Source organism: Calonectris borealis, chromosome 21, assembly GCF_964195595.1.
Source record: "Calonectris borealis chromosome 21, bCalBor7.hap1.2, whole genome shotgun sequence".
NCBI lineage: Eukaryota > Metazoa > Chordata > Aves > Procellariiformes > Procellariidae > Calonectris > Calonectris borealis.
The window spans coordinates 4,856,109-4,881,747 of NC_134332.1; the positions used below are offsets into that span (position 1 = coordinate 4,856,109).

General features: G+C 42.7%; 1 protein-coding gene across 1 annotated transcript in view; it reads right to left on the reverse strand.

Moving 5' to 3' along the window:
• The window catches only part of PAPPA (pappalysin 1), a 179,479-nt gene that overhangs the window by 141,729 nt on the left and 12,111 nt on the right, over window positions 1-25,639 (reverse strand). Inside the window, exon 2 of the mRNA XM_075170430.1 lies at window positions 8,694-9,762. Within this exon, the coding sequence (XP_075026531.1) occupies window positions 8,694-9,762 (1,069 nt within the window). The remainder of the gene's footprint in view (window positions 1-8,693; window positions 9,763-25,639) is intronic.

Consider the following 25,639-nt stretch of genomic DNA (forward strand, 5'->3'; position numbering starts at 1 on the left):
AGTCTTTAAAACAACGGTAGAAAAAATTTGCTGAACCTAGTTCTCCTGAATAATTTCAGAAAGATCACATTAGGCCAAAAACTCTAATCTTGTTTTCAGTGGGGTCCCTTTTTAGCAGGGGTCCCTCTAGTAGGGTCCGTCCTTTAAAAGAAAAAGGAAATTAAAAATGAAAAACAGCACTGGGGAAAAGTTAAGCATGTACTTCAAACTCACACATGCCAGGAAATTTAGAGTTAAAGGTGAAACTCCACCCTAAAGAGCTCCATACTGGAGATATTTCAGCAAACAAACATGACGTGTTCTGAAATACAAAGACGCAGTAGGGTGCACTAGGTATGGAGTTTCAGCCTTCACTCCAAATTTCCTGGCTTTTTGGAGGTTTATTAGAGTTTCATACCCCAAACATTTAAGTACTCCAAGAAGTTTCCTCAGTGCAGCTCACCCGGATCCTTTTGGAAGCTGAGAACAAGCCCTCCGATGGTGTAGCCATCCATCCATTATTAATGAACCTGAAAACACTTTCTTGCAAATTTATGTTAATTTGAGTGCTGAAATTATGTGCAAACTAGGTAGTTTCAGTTGAGTTACCCTGAGAAACTCCAAAATTGCAAAACTGATCAGAACAAAACTGAAGGACAGGATTTCATTGACCCCAGCAGAGCGAGTGCTCCTAATCTTCCTCCACTGTATGTGGGTCCTGTAACTCCGCTTCAGCCAGGGCTGCAATCAAGCAAACGCAGAATTGCTTTTGACAGTAGTGGTTTGAATTCCTGGTCTAAACACTCTACCTGGTTGTGCGGTGGGGATATATCCATCCTACTTCTCAATGAATCTGGCCCTAATGGATGAAAAATGACTATGGCTATCAGCATCACGCTTTTTTACAGCACAGCTTCTATGAACATGTGTTAGAAATATTGAAGTGGTTCCAGAGTATCTCAGTAATCCTAAAAGATCTGTCGTGAGGCTCTGCATCATTGCATTTTCCTGATAGCTCTAAGGAAATTATTACCAGCAACTCTCTGTAGCACCTCTGATCACCCACACTCTTCATCCTTCTCAAATACACACACAGAGAAAGCTTTAGGACTCTCTATGACGATTTCAATGGGTGTTTGACATATAGCTAATGGAGAAGACATCACACGTACTTTGAAAATGGCCTCACCAGTCACTCTGCAGAAGCATATCTTAGTGGTGGGCAGGTGCAAAAGTGATGGGACAGCTCCACACTGTCCTGATCTTGGGGTGTTTGAGGGACAACTAATTCTTCTCGCTGCACGTAAGATAAACTGAGACATGCACTTCTTGGGTTTCCCCTAGCCCCAAACTGGGCAGAGGAGAGAGCCTATACTGAAGGGATGACCTGCCTCAGGGAAAGAAGGAAAACAGAATAGGGAAGAGGCAAACAGGGACTTAAAACATCAGGAACTGGTGCCAAAGAAGTTCAAACAAGGGCCAATAGACAGAGACTGTGCTTCACGCTGTTGCCTACAGATCTACCTCTGCATCCTTTCTCCTTCAATCTTTTCCAAGGCCTTCCTCTTTTCCATCACCTTTCCATTTAGTTAATCCCTCCTCACTCTGTTCCAGCTATCAAATTTAAACATACATACATACACAAATCCCCTGACATACACTCCTTCTCATGCCTCTGAAATACCCCAACAGGCCAACAAACTAAAAAAAGAAAGACTACAAAAAAATTACAAGCAATGATTTCTTGGGAGAAATATTAATTTTTTTTTTTTTAACAGATCAACTGATTAATTTGGGGGAAAAAAACCCAAGTTTTCAAGCTCATAAACCCTTCTATGTATTATTATCTTTTTTTCCTAACCCTATTAATTGGCTTAAGAAAAGACACCGCCCCTGCTGCTGAAACCTGCCTTACTTGTAAGCTTAAGCTCTCCCAGCTACATCTAGAACATCATTTCTCTGAAAATCATAGCACTAGCACAGTATTATCTGCTCAGAACTTGCTTCCCTTTTCCCAATCTTTCTATCACATCTACTGAGGCTGCAGGCAAGTCCTCTGTGGCATAAAGGTATTTTTCTATGCAAAAATATAGACCACAAAAATATAGAAATGGCTATTTTCTGAGTAATCACACTTTTGGGTTGGCTTTCTCCCCCTGCATTGAGTTCACAGCTATCGGGCAAAGGCAGAGCCGCTAGGCCAGTATTCAAGCCTCTGCTCACATCGACATTTTCAGCTGAGTCTATATAAAGAAAATTCACCTTATCCTTCTCACCCCTTCTCCTGAACCCTGCGAACCCACTACGTGAAGGCACCAATAATGCCGAGGGTTTGAAGTGTGGCTGCACAGAGCAAACTCCCCCAGGACACAGCACAAGTCAGCATCATCTCTTCTGAAAGATTTCTGTACATTTCCACCGGCAGCAATAATGAAGGGATCGTTAGGGAAAAAAAAACCCAACTGAAGTACTTTTGCCCTACTCCAGCAACCCATGTGAGAGGCAAAGTCAAATGCATCATACTCATGGATGTTGTAAATGGAGCACGGTGGAGGTGGCTGCTCTGTATTTCCCCAAGGGGCAGCTATTGCTTGCAAGAATTGGACTTAAATTCCTATCAGAAAAGAAGTCTGAAAGATGGGATGGGAATTGCAAATATAAGTATTGCACTTGGTTAAGCTTGCCACAGAAATAGCCTGTGCTTTGCATCTTCCTCTGTGTGAAAGGTGCAACCTCCTGAATTTACAGAAGGTTTCAGCTGCCGCTAATTAAAAACGCAGAGGGCACCTCACACCCACTACCGAAGAGAGGTTGTACACAAATGGACATGGGAGAAAACCAGGGTGATTAATGCAAAGCCCCATAGCACCTTAAAGAGGCATGTTGGACGTGATCAAACTGTGGGTCTGTGTGTAAGACAGTATAATTTGAATTGATCAGCAAAGAGAATAAAACAGCTTATATACACTGCTACTTTTCAGAACATGGGAGGGGATGAGCTCCACCTTGTTTGCTTAAACAGATGCTGGTAACGGACTGCCGGAGAGTGTCCGTGCCCGCAGGGCAGCCAGGTCTGGAGGACGCAGTGCTGCAGAGCAGCGAGGGGCAAACTCAGTCCTTGCCAAATCTGCAGACTCTGCGCTTGCAAATCTTCCACGTGGGGTTCCAGAGCCAAAGCCAAATGGGTCTGCATTAGCACTGGAGAGTATAATAATACTTTAATCTATTGTCTCCCACAAGGATTCTTAATGATCTCTGATAGTTTACTCCATAGATTTTATAGGCTGTCTTCATTCCAAGCATCCTGCAGTTTGACCAGACAGTGATCTTTTTACATAATGGATAACATCCATGAAAGAAACCATGAGTCCTATGAGTCTTGGGGAAAAAATGTTTCTTGAAAAAAACTGTTGGAAAAGATGACTGTGGGTCAAGCTAAATCAAGCAAACTCCTACTGTTTCTAGGGTATGCAATCGTATACGTAGAAATAGTTTCTTTAGTACTGAAGTCCTGTCTATATCAGAATTCAATACTAGGCTTATAAATGTCAGTTGCTAGCATGGGAACAGATGCAACGCCTCCCAGCTGATTAACATCCCTGACATCTGGAATAGAGGACAGAATAAACAGAGAGAACAGAGGATTTCCTGTTGGGACTTGGATTTTGGGTGACAACTACCAAGATACAGCAACTCTGTCCTTGAGAGTGTTACCTCTCCACCTTCTAAACAGCCCTGGAGCTGCTAATTAAAGAACCGGACATTTAACGCCGAATCTCTAAACAGAAACTCAGGTATTTGCTGTATGTCTGACCCATACCTGTGTGAATGCAGGAATCCTTGATGTCAAGAGCTGCACAATGGTCTCTTCCAGGCAGGGGATTAAGTTCTCAAGCTTCCTGAATTGAAGAGCTTTGATGAATTTCTTCTGTTCTTTTTAGGATTAGGTGGAAATTAATCCTTTATTGGGAATCAACGAGTATTTCTAACAACTCTTCTAGCTCCTAGAAAAGAGCATTATGCCTCCCTCCACCAGAGTAAATTGATCGTATTTTGCAAAGAAGCCTCATGAAAAGATTTCCAGTGGAAGAGAAGGAAAGAGAGTTAAGAGGCTGATCTGATCAGAAACTCCATGGAGGAGCCCTGAAGTGCAGCCACAGCTCCGTTACCTGTACGAGGTTAACCTAGGCTGTGGATTAGCCAGCCACCTCCTGCTTTTAATGCTACTGCTGCCATCCACCTGGCATAGCACAGCATGCTCTTCATACAAGGCTCTGCCATACCCATTGCTCTTCAAAACCACTATGGAAATTTCTACAAATTGTTCAAACATGCATTCAGAGTCTAATTTACGTATGACTGGAATGTGCCAATGCCCTTAATCTTGAGCGAGCTGATGTGACGCAACGCTAAGCTTTGCTGAACTGCACAATACAAGCATCGGAAAAGGCCACAGAAAAGGGTGGGATCAGCAGGACACTGGACTCCAGCTCTTTGGTTCGGTGTCACCCTGAGTCTGCAGGCAGGTGCTGCAAACAGACTCTGGAGTGTGTACTGCTCATCCCTGCCCCTTGTTTAGGCGGAGCAGAGGGTTGCAGGAGCCTTCAGGGCACACATGTGGCTGTTGAGAAAGCCTGTCCCCAGGGTCAGTTATTCTGAGGGGATTTCCAGCAAGTCTTCAGTAGATTGTATGAATCGAGGGAGTTTGAAGACACTCCAGTAGCTTTTACTGTTTCAGGAATTTCATCAGCATTTTCCTAAGAAGGCATCAAGGGGAATGCTTTCTTATCTGTCTATGCGATCCTGTGGTGAAGCCTGATGTGCAAACCCAATATTACATAAAAGGAATGGCTCAGTTAACCATAGTATGGTGCAAGAATTTGCCACATCAAATGGCACTTACAGAGCATGATTTCCTATGATCCCTTGCTGTTTGTTTCAAGTTTTTTGAAAAGGAGCCATGGTAGGTGTCATGAGCTCAAAGTCTTCCCTATTTTGTAACCAGCAATACCCCAAACAACACAAGGAATGTGTCTTTCTGGCAAGTGTGTTTATCTTTGCTCCTTCCTTTTGTATTGGGCCAGACTGTATGATCTTAGCGTGTTCTAATTTCCCAGAACTGCAGAAATAAAGAAAAGCTGAACAATGTTTGCAAGTCTTGTGCTGGGACTAAATACATTTTGTCCCACTCTCATGAAATTAATAAAAAGAAGTGAGGCAGATATTCTTGGATAAAGCCTGCTGTGTGGCTAATGATAACCAGTCTTTTGGTTTTCCCCTGTAGGCTATTAAAAAAGAGGAGAGATGATCTAGTTGGTACCACAATGTTTACAGCTTTCTGCTGAGCAGCTCTGAGAGCAGAGTTCCCATCCATCGGTGCTGTCCCTCTGAACTGTCGCTGTGGCAAACTTCTTTATGGATGTGCCACTGTACTTAAATCTCTATGCACCAACACACCCGCTACCTGACCATGACACAGAATATCAGCTCTTTGGAGGAAAATATTTTTGGAGAGATGCCAGAAAGAGAGGTTGGAGAGAAAAAACAAAGAAACCTCAAAAAACAGCTCTGCTGCTGGGATCAGCTCTAAGGTCACCATAGTTGAACCGCAACAGTGGCTAAAGGACACCATCAAAGTACCTGAGCACTTTGTCCAAGGTGCCAAAGGGATCACGAGAAACTTATAATGCAGATCAGAGGTGTCTTGAAATTGTTCCAGTGATATTACATCTGTGGTTGCACTTAGTCGAGAAGCATCCACAGAGTTTTTTGTAACAAGGCTCATAGCAATTTTGTCCCAGGATGGAGGCTTGATGGGCTGAGACTGAGACAGTCAGAAGAAACGGGTACATCTTCTTTTGGGGATGAAGAGGCACTGAAGAGGGTTCCTGTTTATAACAGTATTAATCAAGCGTTAGCACTTTTTGGTTAGTTCCAAAGGACAAAAGTATTTCAGGAATAAACTGCATGGTGAACAGCTGGCTACAACTGCTGACACTAAGGGTGCAGAAGGAACAAAACCCAGTAGCGTCTGAGGGTTCCCCCAGTACCAAGGAAGGCTGTGAAGAGTCTTAACAGCACAAAGCTCAGGAAACTTTTTACTGGTACCATTTCATCTTTTTTCCCCTTTTTTATTTGATGCCTCACCAGACTGAGGGCTCTCTTCCCTTTCTTCTGCTATTGTTAGCCTGAACTTTGGCAGAGGAAATACCTGGAATTAGATGTGAGCTCTCAGTGGCTGTAGAGATGTCTTCATTGATGTGGTGCAAGGCCTGCACTAGAGGGGACTGAGGACTCTTTGCCAATGAAAGTGATGACAAGAGGGGCTGGTGATGCAAAATGGGCCCAGATGGTGCCAACTGAGTCACAGATTTTGACTGAGTCACTAATTGGCATGGAAATCTCTCTCAGGGGATGATGCTGAGGGCAATACCAAAGCCAAACATAGGGTTTGAATCTTCACCCTTTTAGTCAATGAAGGCTTTGCTGCCAAAGCCACTGCCCTAAACCTGGATTTGTTAGCCTAAATACTCAAAGCAGTGTTCAGCCTTACAAACCTCACTGATCAAGTCCACAGCTGTATTTTGCCATACTGAGTGCAAACACTCGTCATAGTGGTGGGTATGAGCTCAGCCTAAGCACATCAGCCACCAAATAAAGGCTCCATAGAAGCAGCATATCTTCTACTGCCCTTCTTGGTTTCATTGCCAATGATCAATGCTGCATTACAATGTCTGTGCAAAGACAAATAAATGAAATCTAACTGTTGTAAAAAAATGTTTGGAGGATCTATGGATTTCCTCAGGCTCTACACTGTGGAAGAGGACCTTCAGGCCTCCCTCAGTCAAGAGAAGGTGCTTCTCGACCCAAAATGAACGTGTAGAAGATCTGTGAGCTCGATGCCATGAAATGCAAATCCTCCAGACAAGTTCAGCAAGGTGGTTGTCTCCAAAAGGAACATATCACTGATATGAAAAGCAACTATTCTATGTTAAAGTAACTTCAGATTTTGGAACTAAATTCCTCGCTTGGGCTTGTGCAAGTACAATCTGTGCAGCAAAAAGACTTCATTTGAAATAGAAACATCTCTGTATCTCAGAATAACATTAAGGGAGTCTTAAATCTGTCAACTAAAATTTAAAAGGTTTTTTAAGGCTTTTCTTGTTTCATTTTGTATGGGTATTATGCTGGTCACATTACAAGTGATAAAAGGGTACTATCAGATTAAAAATAATGTATTTTTCAAAAAATTGTCATAGCTGTAATAACTAACACCTCAAGTTCTCAGAAACTACGGTGTTAAAACAATCCAATTTGCATTATGCCTTTGATGATATTTGCTTGGTTGTGTTCCTCTCCAGTTGAACAGTATTAAAAGATTGGTATTTTTCCTTTCGATATTTTCAATTATTAGTATTTAAAGTATTTCCTCATTTGAGCTTTGTTCACTGGCAACTGACTGAAGTCAAGCTGAGCTAGAAAGATTTTTTAAAAAACAACCTCACTGGAGTTTAAAAAAAAACACTGGAAAGGAAGCATTTCTTTGCAGCTTAATTATGTGTATTTAAAGCTCCAGTAGAGCTGATAATGTTGTTTAAAAACTTTTCTCCACTAAGGAAGTTACAAATATAACCTGAATTGCTATGATGGAAGGGACTCCAGAACAGCTCATACCTTCTTTCTTAATCTGAACCTTAGTGTTGACAACACAGGGTGTTCTGACCATCTAGTGGTTTTCCCCCGTGACTCCATGAATTGCCCTAAAAAAACTGTAACAGGGGATACAGACAACAGAATTTCAGCTTTAACCTTCATCTTCCGTGTGTTTATATTTCTAACTTATTCACAAGGAACACTTTTTTACTTAAACATTCTAACTCTTATCTGAAGACGATCAAAAGCAAGTTGGAGGAATTGTAGATTCGTGGTACTCAGCTGATGAAAGTTATTCAGGGATGTCCCTCTTCAAACTACAACAAAGGCACTCAGGATTTTATAAACTCACATCCACCCACAGAAATTTGCCCTGCCATTTGCAACGAAGCGGCACCACCCACATTTTCATATGTATAAAAAGGGGCACAGAAGAGTTCAATTACCCGCCCAACGCGTGCAACAGCACTGCCAGGAACCTGGTACCCACCTCCCTCCTCATAACCCACAGACTGAGCTGCCCCTCTGCAGCAGTGCTTACAGAAGGCTGTACTCATAGCATTAAGAATATAGAATAACCTACTTACCTTCAAAGAAGTCCTATAGAATTAAAATCTACCTAAGAGTATTTATGTTCTGTTCCATGCCTGAGGGGCTCTTCCCTCTCCAAATACATATGAGCTTTCTATGACATCCAATCCCCACTCCTAAGAGTCTGTGGTTAAAATAAACTGCGCAATGCTACAATATACTGCTTATAACCAACAACTAACGGGTCTCCCAAAGTTGGCTGCTTCGGTCTTTAGCATGAAGTTTCTTTAGCTTAGATGGGGAATACCAATTCAATGTTAAGATGCTGTTGAGACCATTACTGAGATTGCATTTGGATAACTGTAATGTGAAGTAAAGTTCTAAACACTAAGAAAAAAAAAATTAATTAAAACTCCAAAGCCCATAATGCCAATAACACAAGGGTTCAACAGCCAGCAGACTGATCAATACCTAGACAAATATTCATTAATATGATCATAAAAAGCTTGTTTGTTTAAGAAATTGCCTACCTGTAAGGAGAATATGGGTCAAAGCACGTCTTGGTGACTTCTGTTATCTCTGGGTTACAGCATTCCCCACCATCAAAGTTGTATCTCTCGTAATTACAATCCATGTCACACACACCGTTCTGCTTCTTCTTGTTGAAGAGTGTGTGGCGTACGTGTCGGCAGTCTCCGCCGTCGTACCCGGTCAAGGTGTGGTTGCACTCAGGATCACAGTTCTCATCCCCGATCTTGCTGATATCACAGTTGGCCAGGATGAGTCGGTGGCGAAGGGAAGAGTTCTTCACCTCCAGCACCTCCAGCTCCCAGGTGATGTTGTAGCGGCTGAAAGCCTCATTTAAATGCTGATGCTGGAACTCAATCTGCTGCCGGCTGACAGTGGGGTTCTGGTGCTTGTCATCATAGAGATTTACCACACGGTAGCGAACGATTTTGTTGCGGCGGAAGCTAGGGAGCTTGTTGTAGCTGGCGATTACGTCTGTGTTGTCACAGACTGTCTGTCCACAGAGAGGAGGCTCTAGGCTGGTATCCAGCAAATAGCCATGATGATAGTTGAACTTGCTCTGAGGACTGCTGCCATCCTTCATGGGAGACCAGGTGTTTTTCACATTCAGTAAACTGTCTTGAAGAACTAGCTGAGGTAGAGGCGTGTCTTGTCTGTGAATTGCCTGGCCCATGTCCAACAAGATCTCCTTCTGAGACCGGGCTGTCCTCCAGAGGCTGAAGTGCTCTACGTAACCCCGATAGTTCTGGTTCAGGGCATTTCCTCCAACCATGAGCACCTTGCACTTCAAGGTCAGAAGACTGAAGATGCTGCCCACTTGCTCTCCACTTGTGGCCACCTGGGCACCATTCACGTAGAGTTTCATCAGGTGCCCATCATACGTGGCAGCCAGATGCACCCACTGGTTGGGGAGGTAGCTGCGATGTGCTGCAATGGTGGTTACTTTGCGAGCACGGTCCGTCTTCAGAGAGAAGAAATAGCGGGGGTCTCTATTCCCCTGGTCACTGACGGTGTTAATCCCCAGGACCCATCCTCGGTCACGGGAGGTGTAAGAACATTTGTCATATAGTCCTATGTGCCCCCAAAAAAGAAATATGAATAAATAAGGATGACAGAATAAAGAAATCAGTCTTTCAATTGTATAAATGTATCTCTCTATATGTATATACACAGACTCACCTACATATGTTAGAAAGTTAGTGTGTAAGAAAGACATTAAATCATCTAGTGCGATTAAATCATCTTCCAATTTTGGGAGATCATGTTAAGACTTGCTATTAAAGGTCACGTTTACCAGTGGCGTGTACGAATGGGATTCCCCTTTCCTGACCGAAAACCAAAACCTTTTTGCAAATTTCTATCAGCAAAATGTTGTACCGTGCGTTTGGTTCTTACCTTCACTCAGCCCATTCATCACTGCTTGAAAATAAGAAGAGCCTTCAGAAGCAATCCTTGTTGATCTCACTCATATCTCATACCCCTGAACCCTCTATCTAATAAGGTCCAGAGGAGAAATAAGTATAAAATCTAAGTACTGCACAGTTTGAGAAACACTGAGCAGCTGCAACAATCTTGGTAGGATCAAGCACCCAAATCCTACAGAGAGTGAATGGGATGTGTTCAGGCTACCTTCAAATTCATACTCAATAAAAATCAGTAAGCAAATGGCATACATTGGTATGGTGGATGTGCTGAACAAGGTATATACCACACCAGGAAAGGGCAAGAAACATGCACGGAAGGACACACACATTCAGAAAGATTCCTGCCCCCTCGCACACACACTTAATAACAGTTTGGTGCACCACAGGGAATACACACTAACGATTTCTCTCATAGACAACGTGTGGATCCACAGCTAAAGATCTCTCAACTGGTCTTCCGACAGGTCCAAGCGGTGGGAAGAGCCCACACCTTCTCAGTTTGGGACAATAGGTTTGGCAAGTTAAAGACATACACTTCCAGCTTTCAGTTCTCAAAGGCCAAGAGCTGCAGGGACACCCCTCAACTGAAAAAATAATCGTTAGAGCCTTCAGCACCAAATGGCCTTTCTACTATCAGCACATAGAAAACAATCCTTCCCCCAAGCCTTCACTTCCAAAAGCCTAAACGAAAATCATAAATCTCTGACAGTTCAGTCCTCATGAAAAGACTAAATATCCCCTTACCTCACCCCTGCACCCTAACCCTCCCAGCACTACAACCAAATAACATCTTCTGCTTCTGACTAAGTTGCTCAACAGCCATCTGTTAACAATCACTCATTAACAGTGCAGTCTTGTCTAGTATCAACAGAGCAAAGGTTACAGGAACATTCACTGTATTTTTCCTCCCCTCTCCCAGCACCCACCTTCCCCCCTCTCCTCACACCCTTCCCTTCTCCTCTTCCTCCCCCTGCAAAAAAAGTCTTCTGATGGGAAAGTTAAAAAAATTTAAACAGGCCTTTTTTCTGCACGCTGGTATTTTGCTAGGGACTCTGAGCTCCCCCTTTTCCTGTTTCCTTTGGAAGAGAGATCCCAGGGTTCGGAAGGTAATGTGTTTATTCATCTGTAGGGCGCACTCAGTTCAAAACCTTTTCGAGACCAGCCTCTAGTTTATACTGCTACTTCTGATCATGAGAAAGGAGAGGAGGAGAACCAGGGAAGGAAAAAACAAATAGGCTAAAAAAAATTACATTTGCTGGGATGGATATTTACCTGAGAAATTTGTGATATGAAAGCCAAAGCTACCAATGACCTTCTGGAGTCTGTTTTCTAAGTGTTTTTTAATTTTTCTTTATGGGATAAATACTTCTACAAAGCATCATTTTCAGAGGTATGAGAGCCCGTAAACATCTGCATTTTTATGAATCTCATATGAAGGTATTGTCCAACGATAGTGGGTGGGTAATACTGCAATGAATGAGAAGACAGCTGGCAAGACAAGTCCCTCTTCCAAATAAGTCATAAAAAAAAAAGTTATAAAAATCACAACTTATTGTAGCAAGACCATTAGAGCTGGTCAGACATTTTGTAAGAGAGTTTTTGCCTGCCAAGAAATGCCAACATGGTGAGAGCAGAAGAAGTGATGCAGAAATGGGCTAGTCCCAACAAATCTCTCTGAGAAGGTGCGGGTCTTCAACATGGCTAGGGGAACCCCAGGGACTCCCTCGGCTGTTTTGACTGCAAAGCATAGAAGGTCAACCCATCCCAGCGATGCTCCCCATCATCTCCTGCCACCTTTGCCACCCAGCGACCAAATTCTCCAGGCCTGCGGACCACAGGGCAGCTGCACACACAGTAGCTGCTCCACCTGTTTCTTAAGGCATCCAAGATCCCTGCTGTTGGACGGACGGCCGGAAGTCCTGGAACAGGCTTCTGGGGTCTCCAGCTCTGGGGAAGTCCACCATACAGTCTTTAAGGGTCAAGCTTTTTGGCTTTTTGTACTGACTGGGGCTGGAAATATTCCCCCAAAGAACTAATAAATTATTGTGGAATGGAAATTCAGTTTCCTAGCCAGCATTAAAGAACATCTCCCTCTCTCTCTGAAGTGCTGCATGATGCTAGTGATTGACCTCAGCTGAACAGATGGAGCTGCTGGAGGAATACTACAGAATAGTAGCAATCCTCCCTTGCCTTTGAGCATTTAAACCCTGATGTGATGCAACGTGTCTTGAGTTTGGCTCAAACAGCTGCCATCAATTCAAGATTTACAGGGAGCCAAAGGAGGGCAGAAAAAGAAAAAAACAGTGACAATAGGGACACCACTGAACATGCCAGTATGAAAGCTGCTGAACTAAAACAGTCTACTATTCCAGTTCCTTACATTTTCTAGTTTAGGGCAAAGGTCATTACTGAATCCATATGCCACGTACAGTATTCTTTTCTCAAACTTTTACTATTACAGACATCCAACTCTTGATGAAAAGATGGATTGCACACAATCCCTTCAGCAGCAAGACTTGTTTTATTCTTAAGAGAAAGGAAAAAGAGTAAGAAAAGGGATAAGAAACCCACACTCCCTATAACTTGCAAGTCGTACCAGTTCTTTATGACCCTCTTTTGCTTGTATGCTGTACCTACTTTCCCAATCCTTCATTTACTTTTGGCTTTAGACTAAGAATCCTCCGGCTAAGGGAGTGTCACTTTTCCGTTTTGTCCCCAGCACAATGAAACTAATTTCAGCTGGGACTTTGGATGTCATAATAAAAGAATTTATTACTTCTTCTATGACAACTAATAAGGGCAAAGCCATTGGAAGAGGGACATGTGAAATAATTGCCAGAACTTCTGAAAACTGAATAATTTGATGTTTTCACAATTTATTTCAATTTAGTAAAAGGTTCCATAGCCATGAGTTATTTCTCAGACATAATTAAGAACATTTTAAACAAGAGGCCTCTTTTACCCCAAACAAGGCTGGTTTTGAACAAAATCACCCCTCACGATGGTTGACACTCCGAATTTCAAAATTCAGCTGTGACCACAACCAACATTTACATGAAAAACATACAGAGTTTAGATTTTCATTTACACTGAGAATTCTTTACAATAATGTGGTAAAGGACATTTTTAGCTACTTAATATCCTTTACAAACCAAGAGTGGTGTAAAGAGGCCTCATGGTAAATGAGACTCAAGCCAATGACTGCAAAACCACAATTTGGCGAATATGCCTGAAGTTTCTGAGCCAAGAAATGGTGCGAAATAAAACTGATGTTTGTTTTCCCCACAGCAATTAGATTAAAAAAATATGTACAAGTTTCATACAGCAGCAAACAGTTTTCCTCACTTCTGCTTGCCTTGAGTTGCTAGAAAGGGATGGAGCTACAGCTGAGAAGAATACTGACAGCCCTTCTAACTCCTTAGTTTGAATGATTTTTTCCCTGTAAAGCTCCTGTTCCGAAACCCAAGGGATTAAAATGGAATTTTATCTTTTATTAAAAAAAAGAAGAGGCACTAGTTCAGCTTTCCAGTAAGAGTCATTGGTAACCTTCCTTCCCCACAAAAAAGTGAGTCACTTTTTAGACAACTCCAGAGAAGTGCATGAACAGAGTAAGATGCCACGTTCCTGTATGCTTGGCCAAAGACAGACTTTGATGGCCCACGAGGCTCCTTGCAGTCCCGTGATGTTTGTCCCTTATAGGAAAAGTAAATTCCTAGGCATCAAAAGAGTGGGGAAAGCGGGAAAATTAAGCTCCAAAGCTCCAATGCCAAAAGCCAAACATGGAAAACCAGAAATATAGTCTCTCCCTTTTTTTACAAGTGAAACCTCAGTGCTCTCGCTACTGACCCACAATTGCTCCAGCATACGACTGTCCATCTGACCTCTTCCAGGAGGCCCTAACCAAGGCCAGTGCGTGATTTATAACCCAGTTTGTTTTCAGGACTTCGCTGGGGATTTAAATAGAGCTACATCCTTGCATGGGTCCTGCGCACTGGACAGGATTTGACAGCACGAGCACAGAGCGTAGCATCAGCTGCTGAACTTCTGGAAGAAAGTCCTGGGTGAAGACACAAGGCATTGCTGTAACCAAGCTCGCGACGCCGAGATTGGAGCAGATGTTTATCAGCAGCAGCCACAGAGAAACGGGAACTCACAGCTAGAGGCTGTAGCTGCTGGAGTCCTAAGTAGCTCTCTCTGTGGGCAGAGTTTGAAAGAAGAGAGGCTGAAGTAGCCCATGCAAGCTGCTGTAATCCACTTTAATATTATCAATAACAGACTCCAGGCCTCCCTCCTCACTTCAGTGCAGTTTCTTGCATCTTGCTAAGAGCAATCTTCCCGGTAATCAGCCCAGCCATAGAATTACCTAAGAATTTAATTCTTTATGCAGAAAAAGTTTCCCCACTTCGCTGAGGGGGAAAAAAAAAAAACAAAAAAAAAACAAAAAAAAGAACTTGTTATGCTTTCCTTTCCAGGAGCCGAGAGGCTGGGGGAAGGGGAAGAAGGAGGTCAGTTTGACTTTGAACACATCAGGTGTGCTGCGGAGCCCGTCACAGCCGTGCAAGGCAGAACGGAAAACAGTGCCCTGCACTTCTGAAAGTTGGCTGTGCCTGTTTTGCTGGGAGACTACAACCAGAGGTGACAGGACTCAGTTATGAAAGGGGAATTTAGGTCAACAATCAAAGCTGCAGTCAGGGGGCCCAAGAACAGGGAGCTAAAGGTTGGGGCTGTTTTTTTCTTTAGCATGCTTTAATCGTTTAGTATCAAAGCACAGAGGAACGCTTGAAAGAGCAAATATTCTACAGGAACCTATAGAAAGCTTTTATCTGTCCAGAGGAAAATAATTAAAACCGACAGATTTGGGTTAAGTATCCCCATGTTCCATGCAATTGGATAAGTCAGCGAAGATCCACTGGAGCAGTTCTTGAGTTCTGCATTGGATATTTCATGGTATGATGTTGAACCCAATACAGTTTCACAAAGGGCAGAAAAAAAATCTTTCCTTTCCTTTGCCATGCTTACCCCAGCCCCCACTTCCTTCCACAATAGTTAAATAATTCAAAGTCCAGAGTACTTAAGGCAACATCTCTGTCTATAGCATTTCCAACACAGCTAAGAGGCCTCCTGAGGTTGCCCCCTGAGACGAGGAGTGGCTCAAGCAAACCACCCGAGACTTGCTCAGGTAGCAACGTACTACTTAAGCAAGCAAAAAGGGGATGTTTGCTCTGCTATCAATCTAGCTGAATTCACACCAGATATTATCATTTACAAGCTATGCAATAGGGTTCAGATCTGAGACAGAAGGACGGAGTGCTTTTTGTTTTGACATGAAAGACAAGATCTTCATCATGTAGAAATACAGAGTCTAATACAGCTATGCCTATTGAACGTTGAGAATTTGGCCCAAGGCTCTTTGCAGTATCAAAATCTTTGTATCATTGCCATTTAGCATTAAATTAAGCATATATTCTGTACTGTTTCTCAAATTCCCAGTCACTCATATGCTCAATGAAATACCTTGAAGCCTGAAAACAGGGAGGTGAGAACGGCTAAAACAGCAAAACATTAATTTGTAGTGGCTGGTTAGTTATGAACATTACATAAATCCTTCCCTTCTGATAACAAAATCATGTAGGCTGCAACAGAGCAGCCACTGGCATGGACAATCATATTAGTGACACTTCACTGAGCCTATTGTGAGAATATACCCGCTAACAGTATATAAGAGCTTACTGCAAATAGATCTGGGGTTAGTGAGACGTTATTAGATTGTGAGGGTTTTGAGGTGTAAGTGAACACACAACACTGCATAACCAGATGGCCCAGAGGAGCGAGCTTCAGTCCTTGCAGTATTGTAACAGGGTCATCCTTGGACTGGGTCTTGCTTTTGCAAGGGCTCCTTTGTATACAGCATCAGCGTAAACAAGTATTAGTGGGAAGGTTGGCTTCTTATCTAGATCTCCCTAAGCATTTCACAATAAAGCTGCAGAACCAGTGGAGACTGGTACTTGGTTAACAAACTGTGGCTGTTTATGATCTAATAACTAGGTTTAGGCGGGCTTTTAGATGGATAGCAAAAAGCACATCCTTCGCAAGGGTCAAACTTCAGTCCCTGCTGTAAAGTCTGGGACCACAGGAACATTCCAGAGAACAAGAGTAAGGATTTTCTAATATCTACAAAACAATTTATTTGTCTGCCTTGTTCTCAGAAACAAACGAGTATTTTTGGTTGAAGCTTGGAAAACCAGTATGTGTCCATGTTATTAGAGATCATCATAACACATGCAGACATAGGGACAGTATTAAGATAGTACAGGCAGGCTTCGTTCTGATACTACTTAACTTTAAGTCATAAACTCTGCAGCCATCAGCATGTTCCTTCAGAGAATCACTGGTGTATGTCATAAATATGGGAGGCTTTGCATCAGGCTTGATTCAGACAAGCATTCAGGTTGGTGGCTGCCAGTTTTAGACATGCTGGTGTGGCCCATTGGTAATAAAGCAGAGTTCAGTGTTTATGAAAACCCAGATATCCTTCAAGCAGGGAATGGAAAGCCCTCAGTAAGTTTGTTGGTTTGGCTCAAAGAGACTTGAACACACCTCTCAGCTCCCAGCTTATCTATGCTCACTGATCAGCAGAACCAGGTTACGAATTAACTATCCTATTGTAGCTGAGGCAGTGTAGTCACCTGTAGAGAAATCCAGCATTAACATCATTCTCACTTTAAAAGCAGATATTGCAAAACACATGGATACATGCATGAAAATCACCCATCCTTCACAGACGCATACACAATAACAGAGCAAAACTGGAAGCACACACAAACCTGCAAAAAAGGACATAAATACAATGGCACACCAGCAGAAGGGCAGCTCTACACACACAGGTGAATGTACCCAGCAACGTGCTTGGTGGAACGTAAGTTACCTCTGCTTCCACATCTCCTCCTCCTCCCTGCACTATTAACCAAATACTGATTAGCTATCAAAGCTCTACAGAGAAATTTACTCTTGTGCATGCTAACACAGTGTGGCTTTTCTCCCTTTTGTAAGAGTTAATGCCTGGGAGCAAACACAGAGAGTATCTTCTACGGAAGGAACAGACACATAAGTACCATAACTTCCAGGCAATCTAAATGATAAAGTGGTATTTCTGGGCTCATTTTAGAAAACAGCAGAGAGAATTGATCATAAACTGGGTCAAGATAGGTCAGCATACCTCAGAGCAGATCAGATGGCCAGAGCATCCCAGGAGGAAACGTTCTCCTGGAAGGATTATTAGGGGCACATCTGTGCCATCAGATGACCGTGCACAATACCCATCAGCTCCCTGGGAGTTCAATATGGCATTTCCTTTCAAAATGTGCTTTGTGCCTGACAAGCACTGCAAGTCAATGAGCTGCAGCAGCGGCCAAGCCCGTAGTCATGCTGGAAAAATGCCCGACATGCTGCCCTATGGAACCCCCTCGATGGCCAGAAACATGGAGCAGCAAGAAGTGGAGGTCTACACATGAGATTGCTTGTGGTGCTGATCAAAATACACAGCAAGGATTGAAGGGGGGACAACAACCCAGCTTGTTTTGCTTTTTAGAATTCCCTTGTCTCTGACCTTTACAGGAGCTTTAGGGCAGCACTGGAACCAGCTGAGCAGTTACTACTCCCAGCTGCAGAGAGAAGAGCTTTTACACCATTGCACAATGCATGTGTGTTTGTGGGGGGGAGGTTAGGGCTAGAGAACAAAGAAGGAAATCTAGTGGCACCTAAATCAAACATCATGATCAATGAGGGAGTGGGAAGAGGACCTGGGGAGCGGGGACAACCTTACAACCTTTCCAGGATCAGACAGATGGCCAACATCCACATTATTACAAAAACAAAACAAAAACAAAAAATTCCATGAATGCAAAGTAGGGCACCCTGCGAGGAGACTCTAAAAATCACATCATGATAGCTTAGACTTGTCTTTGTAATTGAGGGGCATTTCTACATGAAACAGTTCTAGTTATTTAATTGGATTTTGAGAACATTCTTGGGCTGATACTTTGTGAGTGCAAAACTGAGTAGTTCCAGTGCATTTACACTGATTTATACCACGCAAGGTCTTTGCCTCTGTGAGAATTAAATATCTTGTTGTAAAAATACCTTAGATCTTATCCAGACTCAAATATCTTATTGCATCTGGCTTTCTCATATGACTGCATCTTTCCTGTACTAATAGAAACAACTGAGGAATTTACCAACCTTAAAAGAAACGTCTGCGATGCAATACACAGAACAGCATGCAATAACAGCAGGCAGAACGGAGCTGATTGTGCCTGTTTTCTGCTGTCGCTTTTGAAAGGGATCCGGGCCTTCTCTAATCATGACTATTTCATGCCTCAAATTCCCCGCTCCATACTTGCACACAAGTTCCAAACCCATACACAAACCACAGAGATATTTCTGCTTTCTAGGAAACATCCTGCTGAAAAAACCTGCCTCTCTAACATGATATAACTATTATAGTATGCATTCCAGATAGGCTGTAGTCACCACATACTAACCTAAGTATATAATTTTAGAGCTCTATTTTTCTGCTCAGTTTGAATCCAATTTCATTTGTTTTGGTATGATTTTCCTCCTGGAAATACCTGAGCCTACATTTCTGCTCTACAAATATCAGTGATCACTTGATCTGTGAGCACAAATAAATAGACATCTAAAAGAAAATTCTCACACAGATACTCACGCTGTCTTAGAAGTGTATAGAAACAAATTCACACCTATTAAACTGAAGGCTGTAGCTGAAAATTCAGCCTTTAGTTCTTAAAGGACAAGATGGGACAGCGATGGGCAAACCTCCAAAAGGTCATAATTCTACTTCGCTTTCCATAAGCGTTGCCAAAGTCAAATGCTTCTCAAAAGTAATTGACCTTCTCAAGTCCGCAGAACTGGGAGAAAAATGTAAAAGAAACAAGCTACCTTGGAAGATTTTTGGCAATTCTTGTGTTTAGCTGAGCAGCAGGAAATATCGTATATCCAACCTTTCTTATGTTATTTCAGCCCTTCCACTTCTGGTTAAATTTGGAACCAAAGAAATGAAGACTAACAAAATAGCATGTACATGTACTGCTTTCTCTGTGCACAGGCCTATATAGACACAGGCACGTGGGTTTGAAGGGGCAGACTGGGGCATTTTGAGCACTTGGCTTAAATTTGAATTTTGAGGAATGGATTCCAGCTCGGGATGGCTCAAATGAAATGAAATCCTGTCTCAGAACACTAATTGCCCTCGATAGGTCTTTGGTCTATATTTTCTGTGTGCAACTCAGCCAAAGTCCCAGGAATAGGTCATTTCAGCATACAGCCTGCATACCCTTCTGGACTGCTGTTCTGCCCTGAGACTGTGAGACAGACCACCCAGCAAGGAGATGACAAGCAAAAGTCACCCCAAGCTTATTCTCTGCTTTCTCATCCACTTCTTTGTTTTTAATGGATGTCTGCTGTGTTAGCTTCACAGTCCTGACATTGAGAATACAAACTCCCCGAAGTTTGTATTCTGGAGGTAAATTCTTGGCTTCACTGAAGTCAACAGTAAAACTCTTACTACTTTCAATGAGAAAAGATTTCAGTCTTGTTTTTCAGCTTGCCTTCAGACGAGCAGACTGGACTTGTTTTGAAGGGGAAAAATCAAGTCATTGCTCAGCACACCATTCCGGTTAAAGATGACAAAAATCTAAGCAAGATTAACAACATACGAAACTGAGCCTGACAATTCAACTATAGTGATGCCCAGGAGATCCTACGAAGAGCTGGAAATATTATGGTGATTACAAATATCCTACCAGTATCAAGAAGAAACCATAGAAATACTGGAAAATTAAAGGATTTGAAATTAGCATCCTAGTGCTACCTGTGCTTTACTGGTGGCTTCAATTATTTTTGCGGTAATAGCTGAAAAACCCAGAATAATCTGACATTAGAAGCACTCAGACACAATACGGGTGAGACTGAATTAACTCCTCTTTAAAGAACGTGTAATTTGGAAAAACACTGAATTTTAATTTGAAAGTGACAGATATTCCACCATTCTACTCAGAAAGGTTTTTCAATGACTGACTACTCTCAGGGCTAAAATACTGCATCTTCTCTCTGTTCTGAAGTTGCTTAGTCTCCATGTGCATCCATTAGATTTACTCATATCGTCTATGATTAGATTTCCAACCTCGAATTATCAGATTAATATTCCTCAAACATATACTTGAAGATCATGATGATCAAGTCACCTCTTAACCTTCTTGAGTCAAATACTTTAAGACTTGTTACAAATCATATAATTATTGTCATTGTTAATTTTTTTTCTCTAAATCCTCTCTCATACAACATCCTTCTTAAACTGTGGACACCAGAAATGGACAAAGTACTTCAGCAGCAGCTACTCCAGTGTCAATACAAGGATAAACAACCTCCCCAATCCTGTTCAATGCTTCCTTGTTTACATAGCCAACGATGACTCTAAACCTTTGGCCACAGCATCACATTGGCAGCTCACATGTACATGCTTTATCTATTCCAACAGGCAGTTACTCCTACACATTTAGCTTCCAGGTGAAAGACCCTTCCCCCACCACCCATCCTTTATGTATGACCCGCCGCCCGTCTTTCTATATGTATGACTTCACATTTGGCTTTATTCTAATGCATACTGTTTGCATGTTCTCAATTTTTGAAAACACCCAAATGAGAGTCCTGTTTTGGTCATTGTTTACCACTCCCTGAACTCTGCAACATCTGCAAATTTTATCAGCACTGATTTTATGTTTTCTTGCAGGTTGTTGACAGAAAATATTAACTAGTAAAGAGCCAAGATTGCATTGTGCTGAATAGGAGGGAATGTGGCCAGAGTCACACTGTTCAGGCAACAGCTCTGGTTTTCAGTAGGGGAAAATAAATACCTGTGATACTCATGAATACGAGCTTACACAAGTCAAGAGAAAAAAAGATGGGACAAATAGATAAGTAGGAGATTGGCAAGATATGCCTCTGTCTTTTTGTCTCTGGCATTCCACAACCTCAGTCTTCTCTTTATAGCAGCACAGTGCTGCAGGGACCTAGCACGACCCTGGCCAATGGGACTTCTTGGCTGGGCATTTCTTCTTTTTGGTACAATGGAGTGGCCATTTACAGTGTCATACACGATCAAAGCGCTGCACTGACGATATTACCTTATCCTTACAAACAGCATCTCTCTGAGGGCTGCTGAGAACCATTATCCCACCTTCACAGATGGAAAGGACAGAGCTGAAGGCACCTCAGAGCAATTGCAAAGAAGCAACTAAAACCCCAGAGCACCCTGTCTGCCTCCAACCACTACACCACAAAAATAAGCAGCTTGAATTAGCAGAAGAGGGAGCCTGTTTCTTTCTCACACAGCAGTTTCATCACTGCTGAAACAAACACCCTTTCTTTATCCCAAAGCATCTAATTTATCGCTGAAGGAAATCTCTGTTCTCTTCCCGAAACCACCAGCCAAAAAGAAACCTCTACCCTTTGCAACTGCTTCTGTTTTCTTCTCTGCCAACTAGTCTGTCTCTCCTTTCCTTACAGAACATCTTGTTGCAATGCCCTTCTATAATAATTTTCACATAAAAACGTGTGCCTCGTCAAGCTTGCCCTGTCACCAGTGTTTGACAAGTGTCAGAGAAACCCCATAAAAGCCAGGCTGCCAGTTCGTCAGTACAAAGGACACCATGTGTTGAACACATTGACAGTTCTCAATAAATAACATCCCTGCTGAACAGCTGGTTGGATTGCTTGGGTTTGGAAGAATGTTGGCCACGTTGCCTACTTACGTGCATCCTCCTCAATGATGCACAGAAGATCCTGTGCATGGGGAGCGGAAATACATCACTTCCAGAAGACACCGAAGTATTTAAAAAAAAAAAATTATCTGAACACAAGTTTAGAACCTGACTCAAGGTTTATGGCCAATTTCAGACATATAGATGTGCAATAAAGTGTTGGTTTCTTGATATAGGCGCAAGAGAAGTTCATCCTGAGGGAGGGGAGGTGAGAGATGGCGATGGTAGGAAGAACTATCCTAATCTCATTTCCTTCTTCCCTCTCTCTCATGAAATGCACAGCTCCCATTTCATTTAGTGCCTTCTTAAGTATCAGAGCACAAAAACTGTTCACCAAAACTGCCTGGCCTTCACAGTGTGAGAAAAAAACACGTTTGGGGCAGAAAGGCCCTTGCTTCTCTGCCTCTGCCATCAAGTGCTTGAGGCAGAGGGAAGAGTTTGGTCCAGTGCTCAGCCTCCTACCGCAGCAAGGTCGTCCTCCACGAGTGCAAGTGCTCCTGGCCCACCTTTGCGGCCAAATCCCAACCCTGCAGAAACCTTTGGAGAAGAAACACAGACCCCTCACAGTATCATTTTGCCTCTGTGAGATGCCATCCTCTCTGGCCTATTCCATAGAGCCTGCAGGTGTTTGGATACAGCCATTTCCCAGTAAAACTGGTAGTATGCTGATGTTTAAAATAAAATAAAATAAAATAAACCCCTAGTATTACAGCGTATAGCTGAAGACCACCCCTGTTTGAGCATTGCCTTTGGTGAGACATAGAATGTAAACAGTCTGTTTGATTAAACCATCTCTAGCAAGAGGACTTTGGGGAATTCCAGTCTTTCCCAGCGCAAAGAGCAGAAGCTACTCTGCTCTTCATTAATTCAGAGCTCTTCAAAGGACAAGAATGAATCGCTCAACTTTCCTCCTAGGAGAAACTGTTGATAGCTATCCTGGAATTCCTGGAGGAAGCTCACCAGGATAAATCAGGTCCATTTCCACCACCACTCTGCCCCCCTTCTTTATTTAATCTGTTCACAGGCAAAGGGGTTGTGCAACAACTGATAAACTTTGTCCATGCTGCAATACGAAATGCTCATTTCTGATTGTCTTCCCCACGTTGGGGTGGGAGGTGGAGAGACCACACTGGAATAGTCTTACAGGTAAGGCTATTAATTACATGACAGAAAATATTTGTACAATAAGAGAAACTGCTCTTTCAACAAAAAACAACAGATAAGACTATTTTAAACCATCACGTTTTATGGTATGGAGATTCTGTCAGCACTGGAGACCTTTTGTAATACAACTAAAACTTCAAGGCTCGTAGAACTAAAAGTGGGACCACAACTTTCACATTCATTATATCTGTAAAAACTCCCTTATTCCCAATTTCCAAAGACACTCCTTATGGAAGAGGGGGAGCCTGGGATGGTGACATGCGCACTGCATTGATACCACACCTCTGCACAAGTGAGGAACCATTGCCCTGACCAGTGCTGCCTCCCTCACTCCCAGAGCTTTTCTTTATCTGATGATTTTCCCATGCATTTTGAGGAGCCAGAAAGGCTTTTTAGAGGATCCCAGTGTCTCCGGGAAGAAAACAAACACATAAGTCCCTCACCTCCTATCTGAGACAACCAAGGTGCAGTACTAAAGGCACCCAGGAGCAGTCACACGAAAATGGACATTTTCTTGGGTCCCCTGTGCTGTAAGGGGTTTGGGGGACCTCTAGAGCAACCTAAAGCATTTTGTGTTTTCCAGCTCACAGCACCACTACCATGCCAGTCTGCCCCTTCCTCCAGAGCTCGTTGTGACTACACAGTCCCGTGTTATCTACTTCCTTGGGTCCTGCTCACTCCTACCTCCTTAAGCTGGTGGTTCTGCGAGAGTGATGTGCAACACCAGATGTATCAGCCTCGTGCCTAGACTATAGTAGGACAATTATCCTTTGGGCTATTTTAGTCCTTCTACAGCCTTTGCGCAACTCAAGAGCAACAGTTTTGCCAGCAGCCAGAATCTAGATTTCAGTGTTTTTTAAAAAAAAAAAAAAGAAAAAAAAAAAGAAAAAGACAAAATCACTGGATTTATCAAGAAGAAATTCTACAAGTTCATTGAAGCTAGCCTCCCTGCTCGGGGTTCCTGAATACTGTCCATGCTGATTTTAAAGGAAATTGAGACTATAATTTTAATCCTTCTTTTTTCATATTTTCCGTGACGAAGGGAAAAGAAGAGAAAGAGACATAGTTAGACAGACAGGCAAACATCTCATCAAAGAAACTCCTACAAGCAGATGCAGAGTAGGAAACATCCAGCAACCCTGCTGGCTCCAACCCACAGCTTGGACCTGAGCGCATGGTTGATTTTCATTAACTAACTTTTCTTCCTGTGAACTTCCTCTGAGGGTGTTTGTTTATAAACAGAGGAGGGGATATTATTGCTGCAGATGAGACAGCATGGGAGGGGGTGAAGGACTTTAGGGCCACAAGACTGGAGAGCAGAGTTCAGAAGTGTTTGTTGCCGGAAACACAAAAGGCCCACTGTAAAAACGGTATATGGCCTAATTTCACAGTCTAGAGGGATTACGACAGGTATATGCAGAAAATGCTCCAAAAAGTAAAAACAACACCACATTGTACAAATGTTTCCCACTGCATCACCATAACCATTACACACCCAAATTAAGCATCGACAGTGGTGACGGTGGTTGGAGGTTGTTCTCCATGACATCCACTTCTCAGCTTGTTCATTTTCCCCATTGCATGCACTCTGTCTCTGCCTCAAATTCTACACGTTCATCGGTCTGGAGCAGCCCCCCTGATTTCCTCTCCAAAGGAGTTACTCTAGGTTTACATTGGTGTGTTCAACAGCAGAATCTGGCTTGTACTGCTCACCCTTTCCTCTGCCAAGTACATGTTTCAAAATCATGTGCGTAATGCATTTAGTTAACATTTGCTTTTTCTCCCAGTACTCCTTTTTCCCTGAACATCTCCATTCATGAGCTCCAGCACAGGAGGCTTCCAATTCTTGTCTAGTTTATGCCGAAAATAATTCCCATTAAATTATCACTGGTGAAAGGTGCTGTTTTGACCTCAGAGAGGCTGCTCTCTTTATCCGCAAGACAGATGCAACGTAAGACAGTAGTAATGCAAGCTCCAGATTTCAGCGTTAGCACCTCAGTCTGTACAAGCACAGATGCTGCTGAATTCAGAACAAAATTGCGTGGATTGTATGATGTGCAGCCTCCCTGTTGACGCTCCCGACAGAAACACCGGTTGTTTAGCCATGAGTGTGCACCAGATGATGACCCCTCCCCAAAACAGTCTGGGGCACTAACATGCTGTCTGCAAAGCCCCTTCTGCAACCACTCACCTAGTCCATACTTAACTATGGGGTAAATGAGTTATTTTTGCCCTTAATTAATAACCTGAGATATCCAGAGACAGATTTGCAGCATTTCCTAGGAACATGCTTAGCAGTTACAACTTGCATATTTTACAAGTTGTTTCAGCAAGTCAATATATTAATCAATGTGCAGATGTATCAAAAATATCAAAGTATTCCAATTTAAATAAGAGCACTCTGAACTGAGGGGCTTCGGTGATATTTGCTTTTCTCTCCCATTATGGGCTGCATACGCAGTTCTATTTGAGAAATACAATAATTCATGCTGATTCAAACATCACCAGCACGTCTAGGTCAGA